Source organism: Cricetulus griseus, chromosome 2 (genome assembly GCF_003668045.3).
Source record: "Cricetulus griseus strain 17A/GY chromosome 2, alternate assembly CriGri-PICRH-1.0, whole genome shotgun sequence".
NCBI lineage: Eukaryota > Metazoa > Chordata > Mammalia > Rodentia > Cricetidae > Cricetulus > Cricetulus griseus.
This window is the reverse complement of record NC_048595.1, coordinates 132456316-132482785: the sequence shown is the minus strand read 5'-3', so window position 1 is coordinate 132482785 and position 26470 is coordinate 132456316. Positions and strand designations below refer to the sequence as shown.

The window sequence follows — 26470 nt, the reverse complement described above, 5'->3', positions numbered from 1 at the left end:
TTCCTACATGAGACCTATACAAAACCAATCCAAACAACATGGAATGTGGAGAGGCTACCCCTAGCTTGAGAGTTAAAAGCAATTGATAGCTTCTGGTGGGAGGGAAAGTCCATTTTTTCAAGTGTGTGGCCCCTGGTAGGTTGCTCATCTCCAGTGGATGGTCTTATATCCATGCTTAAATGTGCATACTAATTAGCATCCATGAATCATAAAGAAAACATAAGTATATATGAAGTTCTTGGGGGAAGGGATAGATGGAGGAGACCAGGAGGAGATGTCAGGAGTAGATATGATAAAAACACATTTTTTGAAAGTGAATTCTATCATCATACTGACAGTCTCTTTATTGGAGACTGAATACAATAACTCACTTCATGATCACTGACTTTTTTAGTATGATGAATGTTTGCAATTAAATCCTATTTACACACTTGCTTAATAAGATAACAGAAAATTACTCACACTTGAATTGATTTCTTTTTGCAGACCTAAGACTAAAGAGTAGCATTAATTATGACCAGTTGAATGCTTTATGCCACATTTCAGGACTACGTAGCAGGTAAGTTACTCTTGAATTTCTTTTTTTTTTGTCATAGAGAAAGCAATACTCCACTTGTTAATGGATAAAGTACAGTTAATGAGACTATGGTAATTCTCATAGGTACGTGATTTGCTGCATGGATAAATACATTTTAAACCGGGTGTTTATTTCTATATATTGAAAAGGTAGAGACTCTCTCTCTCTCTCTCTCTCTCTCTCTCTCTCTCTCTCTGTTATATATATATATATATATAATATATATATATATATACAATCTATATATCTATATATCTATATCTATATCTATATCTATCTATCTATCTATCTATCTATCTATGAAACCAATTTAATGTGGAATAAACATAACTCATTCAAAACTGGGCCCTTTTCAGTACTCAAAACAGTCATAAGGAGAAAGACTTAAATGGTTGTAAACACAAACATTGAGTGAAGCAGGCACCTGAAAGGACATAGGGATGTCTGTGTAGAGTGCTCTGGAGAAAGGGAAATAGGTACTAGTCCTTTTCAGAGCTTAGAATTTTGAAGAGACATGAGAATTGAACACAGAGCTTTAAAGTGTGTTTTGTTTCTGTTTTAATTGCTGTTCAATTGCTCTGAGAAGACACCATGACCAAGATAACTCTTGTAAAAGGAAGGATTTAGTTTCGAGCTTGGTTACAGTTTGAGAGGGTTAGTCCTTTATCACCATGGGGAAAGAAGACAGGCATGGCCATGGAGCAGTAGTTGAGAGCTTCACATCCCTGGTGTGTAAGCAGCATGTCTCTAGAAAGACATATTGCATGGGCTCTTGAAACCTCAAAGCCCCAGTGCCACATTTCTGCCAACAAGATCACACCTACTCCAAAAATAATTGTCTCCTAATCCTTCCCAAAAAGTTCCACTAACTGGGCACCAAGAAGACAAACAAATGAGCATATGGGAACGATTCTCATTCAAAGTACCACATTTCCACTCACTGGTGCCTATGGGCTTGTAGCCATATCATAATACAAAATGCTTTCATTTTAACTTCAAAAGTCCCCACAGTTGTTAACAGTCTCAATACTCTCTGAGTCTCTTCTGAGATTCAACGCAGTCTCTTAACTGTAACCCCATGTAAAAACAAAAGCAAAAAGCATATCACATATTTCCAACATACAATGCCACAGAATATGCACTACCATTCCAAAAAGCGAGGAAACACTGGAACAAAGCAAGACCACCAATCAGAGCAAACTGCAAATTCTGTAGCTCCATGTCTGATGTTAAAAGATTTATTAGATGGCTCTTTCCTTTCAGATTTGCTGACTGCAGCACACTTCTTTCTCTTTGGCTGGTTCCACAGCCCATGACAAACTCTCCTTGCCAATTACCTCATGGATCTGGCATCTCCAGCATCTTTAGATCTCCAGTGCCATCTAGACTTCACCTTCACAGATTCACACAATAGCCTCCTTGGGCCTCCATGTAAGGATTTCCCTATCACAAGCCTGGCTGGGCTAAGACACTTTTCTTTTCTTTTCTTTTTAATTTGAATTAGAAACAAGATTGTTTTAGATGTCAGTCCCAGTTCCCTCTCCCTCCCATCCTCCCCTACTACACTCCCCCAACTAAAACCCTACCTATCACATATCCTTTCTCCTCCCCAGTGAGGGTGAGGCCTTCCATAGGGTGCCAAGACACTTTTTCTTAACACAGGGGAAGACTCTACAAACTCTCTTTCCTGTATCCTTCTTGACTCTAAATCCAGAATCACTTGCCATAAACTGCTGAGTTATTCTGCTTTCTAGAACTGGAACCTGCCACCATCTTTGAATTACATTTGCATAAACTTTCTGTTGTTGACAGTTTATTTTGCTGCTTAAGTTTTCCTTTAATTCTTTTTTACAAGTTGGAAGCTTAGCTGGTTGGGGTCTTGCCATGAGGGCATCACTCTCTTTATTCCATCTTGAAACTGTCATTTCTTTAAACATCTTATCTCCTTGAGCACAGGATTTGGCTGCAGTATTACATTTCTGGTGCTGTTTTTCTCTTTAAACTGTACAGTTTGTATTTCTTTGTGTGCCCTGCTTGTTCTTTTTCATTGTAGATCTTCATAAGAATGATCACTACATAATACTGTCACTACTGGCCTGTCTCAAAATCTCTGCCAAATTTTTTTCAATTTAGCCTCAGACAGATTTTTAGGACAAGGTTCTTTTCGAAAACATCACAACAAGGTTCTGTAGGTCACTTACTAATATTCTTCTCCTCTGAAACCTCTGGAGCCAGGCTTCTATAGTCCAAATCACCCTCTATTCTCTTATCTTCTATGCTTCTACCAGGATGAGCCATTAAATCCCTCTTAAAGTGCTCAGTTACTTTTCCAGTCCAAAGTCTCAAAATCCTCCACACTCTTCCAACAAACAGCATGATCAGGCCTATCATAGCAATGATAACTATTTCTGTCTCAATTACTATTCTATTGCTGTGAAGAGATATCATGATCAAGGCAACTCTTCTAAAATAAAGCATCTAATTGGCTTGGTTACAATTTTAGAGGGTCAGTTCATGTTCATTACGGTGGGAAGCAGACAGTCATGGCACTGAAGCAGTAGCTGAAAGTTTTACTTCAGGATGGGCAGGCAGAAGGCAGAGACAGAAAAAGAGACAGAGACAGAGAGACACACAGAGAGAATGGGTCTGGTTAGTCTTTTGAAAACACAAAGCGCCCCCCCTCCCCCGCCAACTGACACCACCTTCAACAAGGACGTACAAGGCCACACATAATGTCTGAAATAGCTCATCAACTGGGGATCAAGTATTCACAAATATACTACTATGAAGGTCATTCTTATTCAAATCACCAAAGCTGTAATGCCTTTCCTTCAGTTGTACTTTTGGAATTATAACCACTGTCCACCTATACACCCCAGTTTCTTCACTCATGTTTGTGTTAACAAAATGCCTTGAATTTACAGACTTTTTTCTGTCTTCTTTAAAATACCTCTTAAAGTCATATTTTGATTAGTAGTTCAGAAAAAAATTAATTTTCTTTAGAAATGTCTTGAAAATGAGAACTAAAGAATTAAGTGTTATTGTTAGCTGTTAGTTTTATGTACCTCCATCTTGGTAAAACCCCATTTGAGCATGAAATTGTTGTTGGTTAACAAGTTGTGTCCATAGGTAAGGGGCATGATCAAATGAGTTCATAGAAAGAGATTTATGGTTTTAATTAGTTTTGAAGTAAGTATAAAGAAGATTGGCTAGAATTGCACTACAAATCAACATTTGGAAAGATCACTTTTTAATTAGATAAAGGATTTAAAGTTAAATTTATTGGCATCATTCCAAAGCATTTTATTCAACTTATTTTGTATCTTCTGCATAATTTCCAATATGAAGATATATGTATATTTATTTATTCAGCTAACTTACATCAATCTGCACCTTCTCCCACTGTTGTGAAAGGGTAGTACTCATATTTCTTTCAATTTTCATTGAGAAAATGTATAGACACTATCTTATTTGAAAGGCAAACTCAGGTGGAAGCCATCTATGAAAAGTCAAATGGGTTAAATTTTTATGGCCTATTTAATTTAGAAAAAAATTGCAAATTTCCTCAGGATAAATGCATAACTATAATTTATCAGTGAACATTTAATTAATAAACCTCTCTGGCTTATTTTTTTCTCCCTCCCTCCTTCCCTCCCTCCCTCCCTCCCTTGCTTTTTTCTTTCTTCCTTTCTCTTTTTGTTTTTTATTCATTCTCATTATGCTATAAAGTATTTTTTTTTGCTTTTTCTTTTGGCAGACCAGTTGTTTGTTGGTTGGGATTTTAGGAGTCTACCAAACCTTTATTCTTTTATTTTACTCTGAGTTGTTATCAGATTTGTCCATAGACTTCCATAAATAATACAGCTATTGCCATTACACTTAGTTGTCCACCAGAGCTTGATGGAAAGTCTGTTATTGAAGAAGCCACATGCTTTGAACACAGGTCATGGAAAAATAGAGTTGGTACTAATTTGGAAGCTTTCTTTGCTAGTTTTCCTAGGCTTCAATCTAGACAGGGAAAGGGCATTGGGAATCTTTGATAGGAAGTATTTTAAGGACCAAACACATCTTTTCTTCCAACTCTTTTGTATTTCACTTTCTAGAGTTCAGTTGTAATAGGGATAGGTGCTATTTGGGTTTGGGAAGTGATATATATCAACTAGGATCCTAGGCACAATTTCCTAATTGATTGACATGCATCCTTGCTTGTTGCCTCCCCTGTCAGACTGCACTTACTCTAAGAATAAAAAGGCCCCAGTATTGAAACCAACACATCTTCATTCACATAATGTGTTTTTTACTTTACAGAAACTTGGGAAGTTTATTTAAATCCCACAGACATCATTTCTTTATCCATAAATGATAGCTGTATGTGTAAATAACAACTCCAATTTATAAAACAACACCAATTTTTATATTTATTTTAAAGACTTCTCTGTATTATTCTACACTGTGTCCTGTTCTTACTGTTCAGAGTTAGACTCTATCTTTCAATGTCATCTGTAGCAGTGTGCCATCAAGTACAATCACATTGAGGTTTAAGGCTTCAATATATGATATGGTTTTGGAGGCGAATAAAAATCAGTCTTGGCAGTTATCTACATGTAAAAAAAAATCCAAAAATTTAAAATGAGAGTATAGATTTATACCTTTTAGAAAAATAACTTTAAGGACTAACTACATTGGGCTTATAATATTTTAATTTTTTAAATGTATTTTAATGAATGAGCCATGGATTCCTCTTTAAGTGCTTGCTTGCTTCAGTTTACCACTTCCTGCTTTATTGTACCTTATTGTGTACTTTAATCATTTAATTTTATGGTCCCTGAATATAGGAGATTCAGAGGTAGGAATATACTACCAGTGTAATTTTTCTGACATAGAACGTTTCACCCTATCATAAGGGACACTTACATATTTACTGAGAATTTTGTCATCCTCAGACACAGCACTTAATACTTCCACTCTACTTCTTGGACACAATGTTTCAAATGTCAAGATGATAAACACTGGATTCATGTATATTATACAATTTATATTGGGAATTCCCAAGAGTCATGTGAAACGGATGTCTGTAACACATGTAGAAGGTGGTAGACAAAAGTAAATCATGTTTCCAGTTCTACATGCATGAAATGTGGATAAGAGTATTTAAACATTTAAATGATGTGCTATATGCAAATTGGTTACAATAGTTCCTGATATAATAAGAAATAATTTACTTTTTTAGTTGGGTCACCATATCTTAGAGGTTTAGTGAATAGGGTTTAAAATCAGTTAAATTTTACGGCATCTAGTGAGATGATCATGTGTTTTTTTTTTCCTCAATCTGTTTATATGGTGGATAACATTAATGGATTTTCATAAGTTCAACCATCCTTGTATCCCTGGGATGAAGCCTACTTGATCATGGTGGATGATTTCTCTGATGTGTTCTTGTATTCAATTTGCCAGTATTTTATTGAGAATTTTTGCATCAATGTTCATGAGGGATGTTGGTCTGTAGTTCTCTTTCTTAGTTGTGTCTTTGTGTGGCTTGAGTATCAAGGTTATTATAGCCTCATAAAAAGAGTTTGGCAATGACCCTTCTGCTTCTATTGTGTGGAACAATTTGAGCAGTATTGGTATTAGCTCTTCTTTGAATTTCTGGTAGAATTCTGCAGTGAATCCATCTGGCCCCGGCCTTTTTTTGGTTGGGAGACTTTTGATGACTGCTTCTATTTCCTTAGAGGTTATAGGTCTGTTTAAGTTGCTTATCTGTTCTTGATTCAATTTTGGTAAGTGATATCTGTCCAGGCAATGATCCATTTCCTTGAAATTTTCAAATTTTGTGGAATACAGGTTTTCAAAGTATGACCTGAAGATTCTCTGGATTTCCTCAGAGTCCATTATTATGTCTGCCTTTTCATTTCTGATTTTGTTAATTTACATGTTCTCTCTCTGCCTTTTGGTTAGTTTGGATAACAGTTTGTCTATGTTGTTGATTTTCTCGAAGAACCAACTCTTTGTTCCATTGCTTCTTTGAATTGTTTTCTTTGTTTCCACATTATTGATTTCTGCCCTCAGTTTCATTATTTCCTGGCATCTACTCCTCCGGGGTGAATTTGCTTCTATTTGTTCTAGAGCTTTCAGCTGTGATGTCAACTCTCTGGTGTGACTATTATGTAGTTTCTTCATGTAAGCACTTAGAGCTATGAACTTTCCTTTTAGTGCTGCCTTCAAGTGTCCCATAAGTTTGGGTATGTTGTGTCAATATTTTCATTGAATTCTAGGAAGTCTTTAATTTCTTTCTTTATTTCTTCCTTGACCCAGGAATGTTGCAAATGCATGTTGTTAAATTTCCATGAGTTGGTAGATTTTCTGCAATTTGTTTTGTTTTTGATTTCTAACTTTAAAGCATGGTGGTCTGATAAGACACAGGGGATTATTCCAATCCAATATTTTTGTACCTGTTGAGGTTTGCTATGTTGCCAAGTATGTGATCGATTTTTGAGAAGGTTTCATGTGATGCTGAAAAGAAGGAATATTCTTTTGTGTTTGGATGGAAAATTCTATAGATGTCTGTTGAAAAAGACTTGACAAAATCCAACATCCCTTCATGATAAATGTCTTCGAGAAATCAGGGATAACAGGAACATAACTCAACATAATAAAAGCAATATAACAGCCAACATCAAATTAAATGTAGAGAAACTCAATCCAATTCCTCTAAAAATCAGGGACAAAACAAGGCTGTGCACTCTCTCCATACCTTTTCAATATTGCCCTTGAAGTTTTAGCTAGAGCCACAAGAAAACAAAAGGAGATCAAGGGACTACAAATCAGAAAGGAAGAAGTCAAACTCTCACTATTTGCAGATGATATATTAGTCTACATTAGTGACCCAAAAAACTCTAGCAGGGAACTCTGACAGCTGATAAACACCTTCAGCAAAGTGACAGGATACAAGATTAACTCAAAAAAATCTGTAGTCCTACTCTATACTGATGACACATTGGTGGAGAAAGAAATCAGAGAAACATCACCCTTTACAATTGCCACAAACAACATAAAATACCTCAGGGTAACACTAACCAAAAATGTGAAAGACCTGTACCATAATAATTTTGAGTCTCTAAAGAAAGAAATTAAAGAAGATACCAGAAAATGGAAAGATCTCCCATGCTCTTGGATAGGTAGGATCAACATAGTAAAAATGGCAATCTTGCCAAAAGCAATCTACAGATTCAATGCAATCCCCATCAAAATCCCAACACAATTCTTCACAGACCTTGAAAGAACAATTCTCAAATTTATATGGAGAAACAAAAGATCCAGGATAGCCAAAACAACCCTGTACAATAAAGGAACTTCTGGAGGCATCACCATCCCTGACTTCAAGCTCTATTACAGAGCTATAGTCCTGAAACAGCTTGGTAGTGGCACAAATTAGACAGGTAGACCAATGGATTCAAATTGAAAACCCTGATATTAACCCACACACCTATGAACACCTGATTTTTGATAAACAATCCAAATTTATAGGATGGAACAAAGAGAACATCTTCAACAAATGGTGCTGGCATAACTGGTTGCAGACATGTAAAAGACTGCAGATAGACCCAAGCCTATTGCCTTGCACAAAACTTAAGTCAAAATGGATCAAAGACCTCAATATAAATCCAGCTACACTGAAACTATTAGAAGACAAATTGGGAAACACCCTTGAATTAATTGGTACAGGAGACTGATTCCTGAACATTACACCAGTAGCACAGACACTGAGATCAACAATTGTTAAATGGGACCTCCTGCAAATGAGAAGCTTCTGCAAGGCAAAGGACATAGTCAGCTAGACAAAATGGCAGCTCACAGACTGGGAAAAGATATTCACCAACCCCACATCTGACAGAGGGCTGATCTCCACAATATTCAAAGAACTCAAGAAGCTAGTCTCCAAAACACCAATCAATCCAATTAAAAATTGGGGTATAGAACTAAATAGACAATTCTCAATAGAGGAATCTATAATGGCTGAAAAACACATAAGAAAGTGTTCAACATCCTTAGCCATCAGGGATATGCAAATCAAAACAACTCTGAGATGCCATCTAACTCCTGTCAGAATGGCCAAGATGGAGAGGATGTGGAGAAAGGGGAACACTTTTCCATTCCTGGTGGGAGTGCCAAGTTGTACAGCCACTTTGGAAATCAATATGGCAACTCCTCAAGAAAATGGGAATCAGTCTACCACAAGATCCAGCAATTCCAATTATAGACATATACCCAAAAGACAAGGACATCTTTTCAACGATGTTCATAGCAGCAATGTTTGTAATAGCCAGAACCTGGAAACAACCTAGATGCCCTTTAACTGAAGAATGGATAGAGAAAATGTGGTATATTTAGGCAATGGAGTACTACTCAGTGGGAAAAAAAAGCAATTGAATCTTGAAATTTGCAGGCAAATGGATGGAACTAGAAGAAACCATTCTGAGCGAGGTACTCCAATCACAAAAGATAAATATGGCATGTACTCACTCACATGGGGATTTTAGACTTAGAATAAAGAATTAACAGCCTCCAATCCACACTGCCAGAGAAGCTAGTAAACAAGGAGGACCCTAAGACAGACATACATGGTCCCCTGGAGAAGGGGAAAGGGTCAAGATCCCTGGGCAAATTGGGAGCATGGGAAGAGGGGGAAGGACCTTGGAGAATGAGAAGGTGAGAAGAGGAGGGATGCAGACAACATGAGGGAGCAGAAAGGTTGAGTCAGAAGAAGAATTGAAGATAACAAGAATGGAGATACCATAATAGAAGGAGACATTTTAGGTTTACAGCAAAATCGGGGACTAGGGAAATGTCTGAAGATCTACAAAGATGACACCAGCTAACAATCTAAGTAACAGAGCCTCCTTAAATGCCCTCCCTGGATAATGAGATTGATAACTGACTTACATGCCACCTGATAGCCCTCATCCAGCAGCTGGTGGAAGTAGCAGACACCCACAACTAATCACCGAACTGAACTGGAACCCAGATGCAGAAAAGGAGGAGTGAAGAGCAAAGGGTCTAGGCAAGGCTGGTGAAACCCGCAGAAACAGCTGACCTGAACATCGGGGAACTCTTGCTCCCCAGACTGATAGCCGAGATACCAGCATGGGTCTGATCCATACCCCAGGAACATGGGTTTCAGTGAGGATACCTCAGAAATCTACGGAATCTCCTGTAGAAATTCACTACTTATCCCTAGCATAGGTGTGGACTTTGGGAACCCATTCCATATAGCAGAATACTCTCTGAGCCAAGAAGCACAGGAGCAGGGTGGGAGGTGGGGCCTAGGCCCCATCCCAAAGGATACAAAAGACTCTGATGACCCTATGGAAGGCCTAACCATCCAGGGAGACCAGAAAGTATATGTGATAGGTAGGGTTTTAGCTGCAGGGGTGGTAGTGGACGATAGGAGGGAGAAGGGAACTGGGATTGTCATGTAAAACAATCCTGTTTCCAATTCAAATAAAAAAAATCTGGGAAAAACAAACAAACAAAAAATACACTAATAAACAAAAAACACTTTGAGATGATGACAGTTGAAATCACTCCCAGAATAAGCATTCTCAAATATAAATAAATAAAATCAGTTAAATTTTAATTTCTATCTTTTATCCCTTATATCCTAGTTATATGGTAATTACACTTTATATGTAAATAGGTATATATCAATATCAGTAGTTATACAACTAAGTAATGAAAGCTTACTGCAGTTTATAGAATAGAACAAGTACTTAAAAATGTTAACAAATGATTATTGAATGAACATGTGCTTAAGGATATTAACAGCTGATTACTGAATGTGAGTTTCAATTCAATGAAAACACATATGGGAGTTTTTGGAAATTCTCTATAGACATAAGTAGACAGATGTTAAGACGGAATAGATACTTGATCAGTATATTTACATGGTATGAGAAAAGAACTAAAATACTAAATGCATTAAATCACAATGTTAGAATCAAGGTTAATACAATAAGATTTTAAATTACATGTAGTTTATTTTGTGTGAAATAAAAATACAATGTTTTAGAAAATATAGCCCAGAGAAAAAGAAGTTTCTGCAAACATTTCAATGTGTCACTGTTTGCGTTGGCAAGGAAACAAGGAAAAGACTTTTATTGAGGGATTTTATATTCATTTCCATGAAGCAAATATTGATGAAGATGTTTGTCAATGTTCAATCTGAGAGCTGGCCATTTTTTACTAATTATTGCAATGATCTGTCAATATGAATATTTGGCATTTCAGATATTGACAACATTTTATGGTAGTTGTCACTTGAAAATTGAATGAGGCAGATTTTTAGAAACAATGGTTATTACCCAACATTTTATGACAATTTGCCCCATTCCCATGGGTCTTGTTTATTGGTGTGTTTACAGTGAAAGAATTCATTCACAGAAGGGTATTTAAAGTAGCAAAGTCTACCCTTCTCCACCAGAGGAGTTTGTGATTTGTCAGTAAAAGAGAACTGAAACTTCACTTAATAAACCCATCGTAGATTATTCCAGAGTGGGAAATGCTGAGGATTTTCATGGAAGGTTCTTTACTACAGACCTAAAAATAGTGTATGAAGTTTTCATTAATCATTGCAAAGATTCTGAAAACTGCATTTCCTGGTTGTAAGTATATAAGAGATGTAGAATCATTTTGGAGAAATTTTTATTATGCTATATTAAATGACAGCTTTATTCAGTTGAAGAAATAAAAGGCTTGATATAAAATTGATACAGAATTAATATATTGAATTAAAGCTCTCTACAGAAAGCTATTGTATGTTATACTTACACTTTCCTCTCTCTTTTTCTTATTCAGGCATTCTTCACTTAATGTGATAGCTCATAATACATTCATTAAGCAATATCCTCAAATATTCTTACGTGAAAAAACAACATTGCCTAAAATTCCCCAACAGGATGTAAAAAGGTAAAATGTTTTCTTTGAAAATGAAATTTATGTATGAGTGATTTGCAGGCATTCACATTACATAGTGTAACAATTATTCTTTCTGCCAACTGCCTGAGTTCTGCTGTCATGTTAGGGCAGCAAATAACACACTGAGTCTTATATTATTTACAATGCTGCTGGCCAATGACAAGGATTTCTTATTGCTAGCTCTGTCTTAAGTATCAACCATAACCATTAATCTGTATATTTTATAAAGACTTATATTATCGAGGATGCTGGCCTTATGCATCCGGTCTTCCTGGGGATCACATGGCAACTCCTGTCTTTACTACATTTCCCAGAATCCTCCTCGACTCTTAGGACCACCTATCTTGCTTTCTTATTGGGCAACAGTGCTTTATTTGTGAACCAATAAGACAAACATATACACAGAAGGACTTCCCCATCAACATAGTGCTGCTGATTTTCATAATGACAATTTTATTCAAGCATACCATGTTCTGTAACATATCCATCTCCCTATAATCCCTCTCTGCCCTCTCTAATACTATTTATTTTCCTACCCTCCTTTTCTAATTACACCACATATGTATATATTATGTAAAGCGATTTTATGTATCCATGTAAAATCTAGGATCCCTAAATGGCATAAAAACTACATTTGTTTTGTTTTTATGATTTTCCCATTTTACTTAATATGATTGTGTTTAATTGCATTTATTTTTATTAGATACAACTTAACTTCATTTAGATTTTTGACCAAATATAAGTCTTGTGTGCATATTCTACATTTCCTTGTTCTAACTATCAGTGCATGGTCAATTCAGCCAATTATCAGCTTGACTATTGTAAATACTGTTGTAATAAACATGGGTGTGTAACTGTCTGCCATATGCTGATACAGAATTCTTTATTGAGTAGTTTGTATTCCCTGTGATCCTCCCAAAGTAACATCTTATCCAAAAAGCACAGTGGTGCTGTAGTTAAATGAAAAGGGGGGGGTGGTACATTTTAGCTATCCATAAGTTCCTCATGCTACCTTATACCATAAGCTAAGCCTGGCCACAATGATACTTTATGAACCTGTCCAAACTGACTCAGCTTCCTGCTATGTCCACCTACTGTGGTGCTTTACTCATCAATATAAACAATCCTTCTGGAACCATTGCTAACATCAACTCTCCCTGCTGGGAGGTATTTCTGCTGTGATATTTTCTCATAGCAAGATAAAAGTAACTAATACAGTGTACAAAATATATAATATAACAGGAAAACACACAACAGTGATTTGTTTATGTGCCTGATCAGTCAATCAATTAGTGTAAGAAGCCTGGGGATCCCAAAACACATTTATAACATGTTTGAGTTTCAGGCCTAAACTATACTCCTGAAAGCTATTTTCCTTCTATGGGTCTGTGGAGCCTTTTTTGGATTGTCTTCATTTTCATACTTCTTGTGGTCATTGTGAGCAGAAAGGATTCATTTTCTCAAATTTCAGGTGAGAAGTGAAGTAGTCCTTTAAAGTAACCCACGCAGAAACACACCAGAAACCATTGTTAATTAAATCACCCCCTGGCTTATCATTGTGCTCTGATTTGCTAGTCCTGAACCACATCACTACACATATAATAGAAAATATTGCTGACAATCTAAACAGAAACCACTGGGGTAAAGTAGGCACACAAGTAGAATCTATGAAGAAAACTAAAATACTATCAAATGGACAAGTGTGATGAATGTACAAAAGTTGGTGAAGAATTGCTAGAAGACACATAATTCAACAGAAATTTGAAAAAAGGGTAATGCATTGGAAGATGGCATGTTAATTCAGTTTCTATTGTGCTAAAACATTACAACCAAAAGCAAATTGGGGAGGAAATGGCTTATTTGGTTTGCAGGCTAAAGTTCTTCATTAGGGGAAACCATGGCAGCAAGCAACTCAAGGCAGGAAATGAAGCAGACACCATAGAACAACACTGTTCCTGGATTGCTTCCCATGGCTTGCTCAGCCTGCCTTCTTGCATAACCCAGGACTACTTCCCCAGGCTTGGCAATATTTTAGTGGGCTTGTCCTCAATAGTAATTGTTAACCAAGGAAATGCCCCACAGACTTGTGTATAGGTCAGTAAGATGGACAAAATTGGTAAGCAACCCTTGCCTAGGGAATGGTGCTTCCTACAGTGGTCTAAGTCTTCTCACTTAAATTAACAATAAGACAATCACTCACAATACTCCAGAAGGCCAACCTGCTGCTTTCCCTAGGTGATTCTTGGCTGTTGAGTTGACAGTTAACACTAATCAGCAAACCATCTGTCCACGAATTCTTTTTTTTTTCTCTAAAAGTTTTTACAGCAACATAAAGAGAAAAAAAAAAAGACACAAGCTAGACACAACAGAAAATGCCTTTGTTTAAGGAGGCTATACAACTGAATTACTCCCATGATTAAATCAGAAGATGAAATTCACAGTGCCAGGATTTTCTCTAAAAATTGTTGGATTTTTACATGTCAATTGATTTAGTTTGTTCCTAGTGAGTCTGATAGCCATATATAGAGTTTTAGATATCTATATTTAATTCATTCAATTGAGCATACTTAACAGTGTTATAGCTATATTCTATATTAATAAGAAATCATCAACATGAACAAATCTGAATAAAATGCTAATGTTTCTGTAAATAGGTAGGGTTTCTGCTTTAAGTAGTCCTATGGTAATTTTATAATATTTTTGATCGCGAATTAGAACTTTAATACCTCCACTGAAATTTTTATTTCTTTTTTCTTATAAAGAAAACATTTAATTGAGGTAGGTGGCTTGCTTACAGTTTCAGAGGTTCAGTCCATTATCATCATGATGGGGAGCATGGCCCATTTTAATTTCTTTTAAATAATGATTTGGAACCTCAGGAATAATTTCCTCAGAACTATATCTATAAATGTGAAGAAACAATGCACTTATCAGAGTAATTTCTATAATTTGAGAAGTACAAATCTGTACTCATGTGATATTTTATTCAGAACAGGCCAACTAAACTTCAATTTATGTCTTTGAACATTTATTCAGATTCCTATTCTTTGAACTTTGAGGGCATGTTGGTCTATGATAAGACACATTTTTAAAATCTGAGAAAAATCAAAGAAATCCAACTTACAAAACAATTCTAATTACTTATGAATTTCATGTGTAGGGAAATACATATATATTAAGAAGTGCTAAATTTTGTGCTAGAAATTATAATCACACTTGTTTGTTGTAAACAGACATTTCCTATCCAAATTGCCCAGTCCTCAGTAAACACACAGTTGCTTATATGAATTATAAATGCTCAGCCAAAATCTCAGGCTTATTACTAAGTAGCTCTTAAATTTTTAGTTAGCCCATATTCCTTATTTATGCTCTGTCACATGGTGGTACCTTTATTAGCATAGCATGTTCATCTCCTGCTTCCCCTGCATCTGGCTGGTGATTCCTCTGACTCCACCCTCCTTCCAATTATACTTAGTTTGGTCACCCCTCCTATACTTCTTACCTGGCTACTGGCCTATTAGTATTTTATTAAACCAATTCCAGTGACAAATCTTTACAGCCTACAAGAGCATTATTCCACAGCAATTTGTATTAATTCTTTTCTCCACTAATTAATTTGACTAACAGTAACCTCGTATCTATTGTGTATCAGGCACCCTCCTAACACAGATTAAGATAAACATGGCCTTCAGGCTGTAAGCAATGATCACTTCACTGTGGTTAATATTTATGAACAATCATTAGTTCAGGTTTTGACTGTAGGAATAGAAACCCTGCTCAAGGGAAAAATATAATAAAAAGTGGGTTGCCTACTGACCCATCACCAGAGGAAGAGTGAAGCTGGCCACAGGGAAGATTAAATAAAATAACTAGATGTGTTTGGACTTCAATTTTCTAATACCTATTTGTATCTGCACAAGAGCATAACCCATATTATTTTGCACGTTTAACAGCTCTGGCATAGGAGAGAAAAGGAACATGATTTTTTTCCAGCTGGAATAATTCTGGCAAAAGGCTCAGAAGGCTTTAGTTTGGGACAAATGGTAACCCATATGTTCAAGGATAGACTCTAGAAGTGCGAATGGGAGACATGTTCCATAAAGAGAATAGAAACAATAACCATGATTTATTTTCTAAGCATGGTATAAAATTAATATATGTAATAATAATAGGGATTTAAAAATGCTACATGTTTTCTCCAACAAATATAACACCCACACGTTTTAAAAAAATTTGACAGATTACTTAGCCAATACATTTTTATTTTCAGCTCATTTCAAGAGTGCAAATAAATTTTAAGGAAACAGTAGCAATCTGGGAGAACAATAACTATATATAGAATTGTGGCACCTTCACCAGTGATAACTTTATTAAAAATGTGACTTATTTTAAAAGTAGAAATTTAGGTACATTACAAGCCTAAATGTTTATAATTTAATTGATTTTTATAAAAATGTTATCAAATTTTTACCATTTTAATTTCAGAAAGATAGTTCACTAAAAAACAACTACAAAACTTTTTAAAAAAGAATTCAGATAAAGTTTAAAAATCTCCTTGTAGTAGATTTTGATTCCCCTTGTCTGTTACAGTAAATCTTTCCACCAAAAGCTGCGGAGCCCCACTGCCATATGTGCACTTTACGCCAGCCACCCGCCCGAGTTAGAGCCCAAATGAACACGCAGAAACTTGTATTAGGTTCAAAGCTGCTTGGCCAATGACTAGGATTCTCATCTGCTAGCTCAGTCTTAATTATCATAAATCTATATATGTTATAAAACTTATCTTTATAGAGGATGTCTTTTGCTGGCGGCCTCTCTTGCCGGTGGCTCACATCGTGCTGACTATGCCAGAATGGTGTCAGTGAGAGGGATGACTCCATGCCCCAAGGTTCCAGGAGAAAGATGGAAACCTGCCTACACTGCCTACCCTGTCAGGTGGCTAAGAAGCATCTGAGCAGCTTCCATAGGCTTGCACCGTCCTGGCACTCTTGGGGGTTGGACTCCTGCACTCCTGAGAGGGTCTGCAGCCCTTGAGGGTTCTAGGGTTAGGAGTCTGAGCTCTCACTACCACAAGTCACCTTCCTGCCTTCCGGAGACTAGTCAAACAGTGGCAGAACCCTCGCAGCTGGAAGTAGTGTTACGAACTAACATGTAAACTTTACAAAAGCTTAAAAAGGGATTTTAGCAGCAAAAGATCAGAGACAAGCACAACTTCTTGTTAGCAGCGTATCTTGGGTGATCTCTGTTTTGCTAGAGACAAGCAATGACTTGAGTGGTTGCTTTAAGAGAGATTTCCTGACTCAGCAAAAGCGAAAAATACAAAGACAGCAGCTAAGAAAGCCGCCACTTTAATTTTGGTGGTGTTGTTTAACAGATAAAAGACTGGTGGCCAGAAAAAGGTAAAGATTTACATTAAAGACAGATCCAGTTAAAGAAAAACCTCTGAAGGTTTATACTGCATTTAAAAATACACATAGGATTGTGAGAGAAAAAAATAACAGGAGGAAATAGAGTAGCCGGTTATGGTGACGCCGATAGGATTTGCTGAAGGAAGAAGAGGCAGGTAGATTTCCACAGAGAAACCCTGTCTCAGGAAAAAAAAAAAAAAGAAAGAAAGAAAGTAAAATTAAAGTAATAAAAATGCCACATAAAGATGGAAAATATACAGAGAATCTAGATACTTTATGCCATATTGTTGTCTTTAAATTTTTTGATTGCTGGGGAAAAACTTATTGCTGCTAAAATACATTTGATTATAAATGCTGCTAAATTAATCCACTTATACATTTTAAACATGCTCTGACTTCAAAATTTAAGTCTAAGGACAGGCTACTTAGAAATAAAGGTTTTGCTTGTATTTCCACAAAAAATAAAAAGCTGCGGATTCCTTCCAGACTAATGTGGTTTGATCAAGCAAGATCCCCTAAAGCTGAGACTGCAAAAACAAGGACTTGGTCAGGTTTCTATGTTTTTTCATGGTCCCCATGGTATATGAACATCGCCCCGAATCAGCAGTTAGCAGTTTAGAAGGAACGACGCCCAAATCCCCAAATATTGTTTATAAATGTTTGTTTTCATTTAAATGGGGTTAGTTATAAATGATAATGAACATAGTCAGTCTCTTTTTAGAGAAAGAAAAGGGGAATAGGATATAGGAGTGAATACTTTGCATTGGTATAGATTTTCATTTATTGATACTTGAAGGTCAATCTTGTGATATGTATGTCTCCTCTTGTTTAGGTATTGTGTTTATACAGATCTTTTACCTATAATAGTCAGAATTTATAATTAGGTTATGTTTTCTAGATATAGGATGTATTTGAGATGGTTAGGTATTCTTCAAACCTTTCAAAGACCTACAGAAATATGGCATTTAAATGGTTTAGGGTTTATCTTGGCAGTGAGATACAACGGCTCCTGGCACACCAATTACATCAGAAAGGAGGATGGGCATCGAAGAAACTCGTTATGGAGTTTGCTTTTAACATGGCAAGATTAGCTATTTGGGCAAGAAACTGCTCTTGCCTGGACTGTTTGTTGTTGCTGTATAAACTGGACATGCAGGACCCACAAGAAAGTGACTGCTGAACTTACAAAACAAGACAGTATTGAAGGGTTCCTGTTGAAATGGAGAAGTGTGCCAGACACACTGTGGCCTATAGGCTGAAGATGGATGCCCCAACACTACAGAGGAACTTTGGGTGACTCTCCAGGTAGCAGATGTCTCTGTCAATTCTAGAGTTTATATATTAATCCTTCTATAGTCTTTGATAGAGTTAAACATAGATAGTTATGGTTTTAGTTTTCCTCAGTTATTATAAAAGATAAGTTATCCTTCTTTTATTTAGACAGAAAAGAGGAGATGATAGGGAAAGTACTTCTGTGTATGTTTATCTTATTGATTGTTGAATAAAATACTGTTTGGCCAATGGCAGCAAGTTAGGCAGGACTAGGAGTCAAAGAGGATTCTGGGAAATGTAGTAGAGAAGTGGTGATCCAGGCAGGAAGTGACATAGCAAGGAGACTCATATTTAGCAAGGAAACAGGAAGTATTCTCCCCTTTCCCTTTCGCCTCCTACAACAGCAGCATGTGAGCCACTAGCAAGAGAGGACACCAGCAAAAGACATCCTCTATAAAGATAAGTCTTATAACATATATAGGTTTATGATAATTAAGATTGAGCTACCAGATGAGAATCCTAGTCATTGGCCAAGCAGCTTTGAACCTAATACAAGTCTCTGTGTATTCATTTGGGCCCTAACTCAGGCGGGTGGCTGGCGTAAAGTGTACATATGGCTTGAGGCTCAGGCGACATTTAACAGAAAGATTTATCGTAACACTTGTCAATGAGGGAAGCTATTTCTATGAGACTGCAGACTAAAACTAATGTGGTACAGAATACTGCTGAATAATTAGGGATGACATTTCTTTCAGTGCCTCCATAACTATTAAATTAATGAAAACAGAACTTGGATTAGTTTTAGGAAATAGTAAAAGTCAGATATATTCTGTTTTATAAAACATCTAAACAAAAAATTCAAGAATTGGGTAATTTCTAAAAATTAGTATTCTTTAAATTGCCTATTTTAAAAATTCTTTAATGTAATCATTAGAAAGAAATACAAAATAACTTAAATTTATGGTTTGAATGAGCAATGACCAAGTGTATTAACAGCAGTAAAGAAAAATGGATACTAACTCAAACTAGGTAGTACAGGGGATAAAAATAAAGATATAGTCATATAAAGTGCCATTAATTTTCAGAACATGATGTTTAAAATCCAGCTTTGTTAAAAAATTCTACTCAGTACTAGAAATAATTGAAAACGTATTAGATAGATTATCTAGTCCTTTAACCTACAGTATAATTTACTGGTATAAGTTATATGACTTCAGAGATTTCAATCTTTTAGATATCAGTTATCTCATATCTAAAAGAAAATGATTGAATTGATGATTTTCAAGATTTCTTTAAGCTTTTCTAAGCCATTGACATTGTCTAGTTGAAGTTAGAGGTATAGGGAGATAGACATGAGAGGAAAATAATGTCTCTAACAGGATGGCTTTTCCTCTGTACTCCAGGCATCATAGTCTCCAAGAAGATAACACAGGAAACATTCCTTTGAGAAGGAAGATGTTGTAAATGGATTCTCATAGGCAAGGGTATGATGCAGACAGAGGAAGGAGCAAAGCTCCAGGTTCATTAGTGGGAATTTCACAATAATAGGGATTGGGATGTAGAAATATTTGTATGACTACTGAGGAAGTCACATCTTTTAGGATGATGAAAATCAGCTTAGAGAACACAGCGAAAACAGTAGAATCACCTAAAGAGTTATATTTTTTAATGCTGGTAATTGATCTTTGCCCACCCTATACTCTATAAATTTATGTCTTTGGTTTGGAACCAGTGTCTCAATGCACTGAAAATATACTATAGCCATTCCTGAAACTATTTCAAAAGAATGACTTTTTAGTTATTCAATAGAATAACTGAACTCCACTCAATACAACCTTTATTGTGAAGTGAGATAGTATTTTAGATTTTGTCGAAGGAGATGCTGAGAGACAGACTGAAGGGAAGGAATTGGCTCTTCTTGGCCTGTAGCTAGGATTCAGATTCTTATGAACAGGAGTGAAAAGAATGAGACTCTGATGTGGCAAAGACTTCAGGCTACAGGGGCCTGATGGAGTCAAGAGAAAGGAGTCTACTGCAACAGGATTCTCAAAATCCAAGGGAGGACAGAAAATATAGATGAAGTAGCAGAAAAATGTGCAATCTTTCTAATTCAGGGGCAAAAGCAGATCTTTCAGCCACACTGCAAGTGGAATGACATTAGTTTAAAGCTTGGAGGGGAGGGGTTCTCCTCTAATTGACCTCTACAAAACATGACTCAGATGTTGTCTGTCATATGGCAAATTCATGAGGCACAGCTTGCTCTGTTGTTGCATTTTAACAATTGGAAATTTAATTAGGAGTCCGAAAAAGGAAATTTCATAGATCACTGAGAGTGAAAAATAATCTTCAAGCCTCAGCAGAGTTGACCCTGACTCTATTACAAAACAAATCACTATAAACAAAAACACAGATATGATTTATGTGTATTGTGATCCAAAAAGACACATTGAGGAAAATAGGAGTTTAAATTTTCTGTATGTTAGAAAACATTGGCTAGAGAGATGGTTCAGTAGTTAAGAACACTTGCTGCTCTTGCAGAGGTCCTGGGTTCATGTCCTAGCACCTACACTAGGCAGTTCACAATTGACTATAATAACTCCAGTTCCAGAGAATGATACTCTCTTCTGTCCTCTGTGTGTAACTGCAGCATGTGATGTCTGCACAGACAAACAGTCACATACATAAACATGCACATATAATAATAAATAAATGTTAAAACAAAGAAAAACACTATGCAAATCATTTTCAATAGTTATGATAGTGTTAATTATCAATTTGACAGAGTCTAGAATCACATGGCAGATGGGCCTCTGAGTATGTCTCTGGGGGATTATCATTCTCACATTAATTGATTGGGAAGATCCATTGTAATTGTTGCCTGGCCCACTCCCTAGGCAGAGGCATATTAATCCTGAGATTTGCAAAAGAAAAAAACAGTTTCACAATTTTGAGTCAAATTTGAAGCAAACTTTAAATACTGATCAGAATGGACTCTGGTCAGGTCCACCTGGGATTCCAGGGAGTGACTTCGATTCACTTTTGGAGGGTTTTAAAAAGGCAAATCTTCATTTTTTTTTCGTTTCCCATCAGGTCCAATCAGGGGCAAGCATATATCCTAATGTATTTCCTGCCTATGTTTCCTGCCCCACTCCCCAACAGAGGTGGTATTCCTTACAGTCAATGACAGAAAGTTGGTTTTACTCTTAAACAAATTTTCATAAACTTTAGAGTCACTGATGGTTTCCAGAGTTTCATGTCTGCACAAAATTCCTGGGCAAGCCAAAGGGAGATCGTGAGGTGGGCATGGTGGTCCATGCCTATAATCCCAACTGTCAAGAGGCTGGCCCAAGGCAAGAGGATCACACTACTGGATCAGGGATATATAGGAAGACTTTATTTCAAATAAATAAACATATAGAAACTCTACTTTAGATGGATCTTGGGGACATGGCACTATACTGCTTGTTCATGGATTGCTCTCTCTCTCTCTCTCTCTCTCTCTCTCTCTCTCTATATATATATATATATATATATATATATATTATGCATATATATACACATATTAAACTATAAAATCAGATACTTCATGTGCTAAATAAAACTGCCATTGGGGCTACAACCATGCCCTTTATTTACATATGTATTTATTTATAATTAATGTACAAAGGGATAGGTTTACATACAGAATGCTAATACATTCTTTGTTTTGGATGTTTTATTCCCTATCTCTCCCACTTCTTTCCTCTTGTACACCTCTGTTCTTTTCCATACTCTTTCTTTGTTATACATACTTAATATTTTATCTGTGATGCATCATTGGAATTACTTTTCTGGTCTTATTTGGTGTTCTATGTGTTTCTTGTATCTACATGGTGTGCCTTTCCTTAGTTTGGAGAAGTTGTCTTCTATGAACTTGTTGAAGACATTCTTTATGCCATGAACCTGGAATTCTTCTCCCTCTTCTGTGCCTATAGTTGAACAAGCTGGTCTTTTCATGATACCTCTCATTTCCTACACTTTCATCTGTTGTGTTTCTTTCATTCTTTTCCTTTAATTTTTCATATTCTTTGCTTGTTCCTCTACTTTATCTTCAAGTCTTTTTTCTCAAGACAGGGTTTCTCTGTGTATCTTTGGAGCCTATCCTGGCACTTGCTCTGTAGACCAGTCTGGTCTCCAACTCACAGATCTGCCTGCCTCTGCCTCCCAAGTGCTGGGATTAAAGATGTGCACCACCAACTCCTGGCTTATCTTCAAGTCTTGCTATTCTATCTTCTGCTTGATTCATCCTACTTGTAAGTCTTTTCCCTAAGTTTTATAATTATGTTGTTGAACTTTACAATTCGATCTTCACTTCTGCTTGAAATCCCTTCACTATTTCTATATCTTTATTTAATTTTGTCCTCTAATCCTCCATCATTTCCATCCACCTTACCTTTATGTTTTCTCAGGCATCATTATCATTAAAGTGTTTATTTTCTCCACATTACTTAATTTGTTTTATTTGTTTCTTTCTCAAGAAAATTTAAATTTTTCTTTTAAATTTTGTGCTCTGGTGTTCAATTGTCTTGATAATATTGCTATAGGACTGCTGGATATTGTGGTGTGTGTGTGTGTGTGTGTGTGTGTGTGTGTGTGTGTGTGTGTGTGTGTGTGTGTGTGTGTGTAAATATTGCCTTGATTTTTCATTTTATTTGTATTTTTGTAATGAGACTGAGAACTTCTTTTGTAGTTAGTTAGTGTCTGATATTGCTTTAACAGCCTGTGACAGAGCACAGAATATGCAAGCCAGGTAAGACCCAAAGTTCAAGATAGCTTAGGTGGAATGAAATCAGGTAGACACAGTGGGCAGGGCTGGAATGAAAGAGATGCGTACTGGTCTCAGCCTGGAGTCTGAAGATATTTCTAGAGCTTGGAGATATTTCAAGGAGAGTAGAATCAGGTAGGCTCACTCAGATAGACCCTGGAGCAAGATGTACAGAACATGGCTAAATGGAGAGGATAGGTATTTTGTGAAAAGAGTCTGGTTTTGTGGGTAGGCTCCAAGGGACCTGGACAGAACCTAGAGACTATGATGGTATTGTAGATAGGGCTGTCCATAATAAGCTGTACCCAGGCTATATATGAAGGGTTTGAGAGGGTGTATGGAGAGGATGATCTGGTATACACTACTACAAGATATATAGGACCTGGCTGGGTAAAGAAGTTGGATGTGGTGTCTTGCTGTTTTCCAAGAGATGATGAACAATGTCCCCACGGATTCTGAAAGAAAACTATACTGTTTTAAATTTAGTATCAAATTACATGTTGCTATTAATATGTGCAACATGAAAATTTGGAGGTTTCACCCACATAATGTTTAAATAAAGTCCAACTAGACTGCAATCACATATTAACTAAACATAGATTATTTAAAGAAAACAGAGGCCAAGGCAACCTCTGTAGTACAAGTTTCCTATAGCAGGCTTTTTCTTTTGGGCTATCAACCAGCTCCCAAATCATGACACAGAGACTTATTATTAGTTATGAGTGTTCAACCTTATCTTAAGCTTGTCCCACTAGCTCTTATAACTTAAATTAACCTGTTTCTTTTCATCTACATTTTGCCTCAGGGCTTTTTGCCTTTCATTCTGTATGTCCTACTCCATGTCTATCTGTCTGTCTGGTCCCTGCTGTCTCCCTTTCTGTCTCCCTTGTTCTTTCTCCATTCTCTCCTCTCCAGCTTAGATTCCTCCTCCTACTTACTCTTTCTGTCCACCAGTCTTGCCTATTCTCTACTGCCCCCTATTGACCATTCAGCTTCTATTAGACCAATCAGGTGTCTTAGGCAGGCAAAAAAACACATCTTTACATCATTAACAAATGCAGCATAAACAAATGTAACACGTCTTTGCATAGTTAAATTAATATTCTACAAGTTTCCAAGTTTATAACTTAACCATGTAGTTGCACTATTTTGTGAAATAATTTTCTTACTCTGTGTTATATGACTTTCAATTATATAATTTTGGGAAAGAAAAAAAGGCTTTTGGCAATTTGCTTTGCTCTTAGCAATCCACATCACTTCTACAGTATCCTCAAATGACAATTACAGTCTACAGAGAAGTTTTTTGGGTATATGTCTCATGATTCTATAATTCTGAATGCTCTGTCAGCCATGTTACCAATAACTTCCAAGCTGTACAACTATGTCAAAGCAAAGAATAGTCACTTAATGGAACTCAGAACTAGGTGTAATATGAGTAAACATGTGGCTTTCATATGAATTAAAATGGCAAATGACTTAGCTGAAATACATTACTTGTACTTCTATACCATATTAATGTTTTGGGTATACTTTATTAATATATACTCTGTATGTTTCCTAAAAGTATTTGAAGACAGTCATTTTCTTTAGTGAACCTAAAGCCTTGATATATCATACATTTTTTTTTCTAAAATTGTAACTTGCAGAGAATGTTAGAAAATAAAGACAAGTATTTGGAAATGAAGCAAAGGAAGCCTGAAGCAGATAGCTTCTGAAAGACTGGAAGATTTGAATGTCTGTAAAATTGCTTTGCAAACTTCTGATTTTTAAAGCATCCCATCACCTCATCTTGTTTAATTTAGCTATACAATAATTAACTCCAAAGACTGCTCATTTCATGCTACGTTGACTCTCTCCTTAGGATCATTAACAAATGTTTAAGGCATGAGATGCTGAAAGTCACATATATATTTTAAATTAGCATAATTTATACTGCCTGTTTATGATCACAAAATCCATATTTCTCTGAAGTTCTCAGGTTTATTAAATGAAATTCCCATTTTGTATTTAAAAAGCTAGAGCCATAGTAATTATGTTATCATGCTCTAAAAATAAAAAAAAAACCATCACACTACCTGAAGAGATCACATGACAATACCTTATTATATCTATTAATTTGAAAAATGCACACTAAGCAGTAACTGTGCACTAAACAATACCAAGCAAGGCTCCCTACATCAGAGCTTGGTAGTGTTGATAGGCTCTGAGAAAGCAGTGATAATTGTAGGGATTGCTTGTCAAAGGATCTGACAGAAGGGTGGCATTGTATTAGATCAGAGAGTGTACAGGAATCTCATATAAGTCTTAACTCAATAAGTAACATTCCAGTCTCAGGTAAACTAACAGTTGGCCAAGAGATGAAGAAAGGAACAAAGAAAACCACAGGTCATATTGTTCACATTGTTGATTATCCAAATATTAGCAAGGCAATTTTAGTTGATATTAGAATTTCTCAATTAAGTACTTGTTACTAGGAAACCTTGTTCATTTTTTAAAAATCAATATTTATAGAATCCTGTCACACCCAGCAAAGCTTGTGCAAGAGAGACCTCAAAGCCCACCCAAACAGTGACACACTTCCTCCAATAAGGCCACAACCATTCCTACAAACCATACCTCCTAATGCCACTCACTATGAGTTTATGGGGACCAATGCATTCAAATTATGACAGGGTTCAAAATCAAACACATTGTTGTACAAAAATAAGACTTTGGATGTACTAGTGCATTATGGCAAAGAGATAACAATTTTTAGGAATTTCCTATATGGGTAGGATTTCCTTGCATGAGGATAGAAGACACAATCAAGTTTATATCTGATTCTTTAAAAAATATGTTTGCCATTTGAATGGTAACTGCAAATAAGAAAGGTGGATCGTGCCAAAAAATTACATTTACTATTGCCTCTGTTGTGATGGTTTTGTTTGGAAACATGTGCATAGGGGCTGGTAAGTTTGGAGTTGTCTTACATGATAGAGGCATTCTATCTTTGAGTTGCAGAAAATTTTAGAAGTGAAGTTGTACAGAGAAAAAGACAAGACATAAGAGGATCCATGAAGTAATTGAAGAATTCACACACTGTTGGAAACCATGACTACTGGTCATGGAGGTTGAGAACATTTAAGAAGAAAAAAGTCTGTTGGTAAATTCTAAGTACTCTGTGTCACACACGTTTTGACTGCTATTTAGAATATCTCCACTATTATAAACTCTATTGCAGTGAAGATGCTCAGTGGGGTTCTTTGTTTAGTTTTGTTTTTGAGGAAACATAAAAAAAAAATCCCTGGATAAACAAGTCAAACTCAGATTGCATTTAAAAAGCTAGGTATGTTGAAATCTGATAACTTGAGAGTCTGCTATAGGAGAAGTGTGAGTTTTGAACTATTCTAATTTCAAAGTGAGGTTTTTTTTTTGTTTTTTGGTTTTTTTGCCAGAAAA

The 26470-nt window shown here is 36.2% G+C and overlaps 1 protein-coding gene across 1 annotated transcript in view; it reads left to right on the top strand.

Annotated features, from left to right (window-relative positions):
* Window positions 1-26470, top strand: part of Cnbd1 (cyclic nucleotide binding domain containing 1) — a 358967-nt gene that overhangs the window by 19241 nt on the left and 313256 nt on the right. The window contains exons 2-3 of the mRNA XM_035439974.1: window positions 487-559; window positions 11429-11539. Coding sequence (XP_035295865.1) covers window positions 487-559; window positions 11429-11539 — 184 coding nt within the window. The remainder of the gene's footprint in view (window positions 1-486; window positions 560-11428; window positions 11540-26470) is intronic.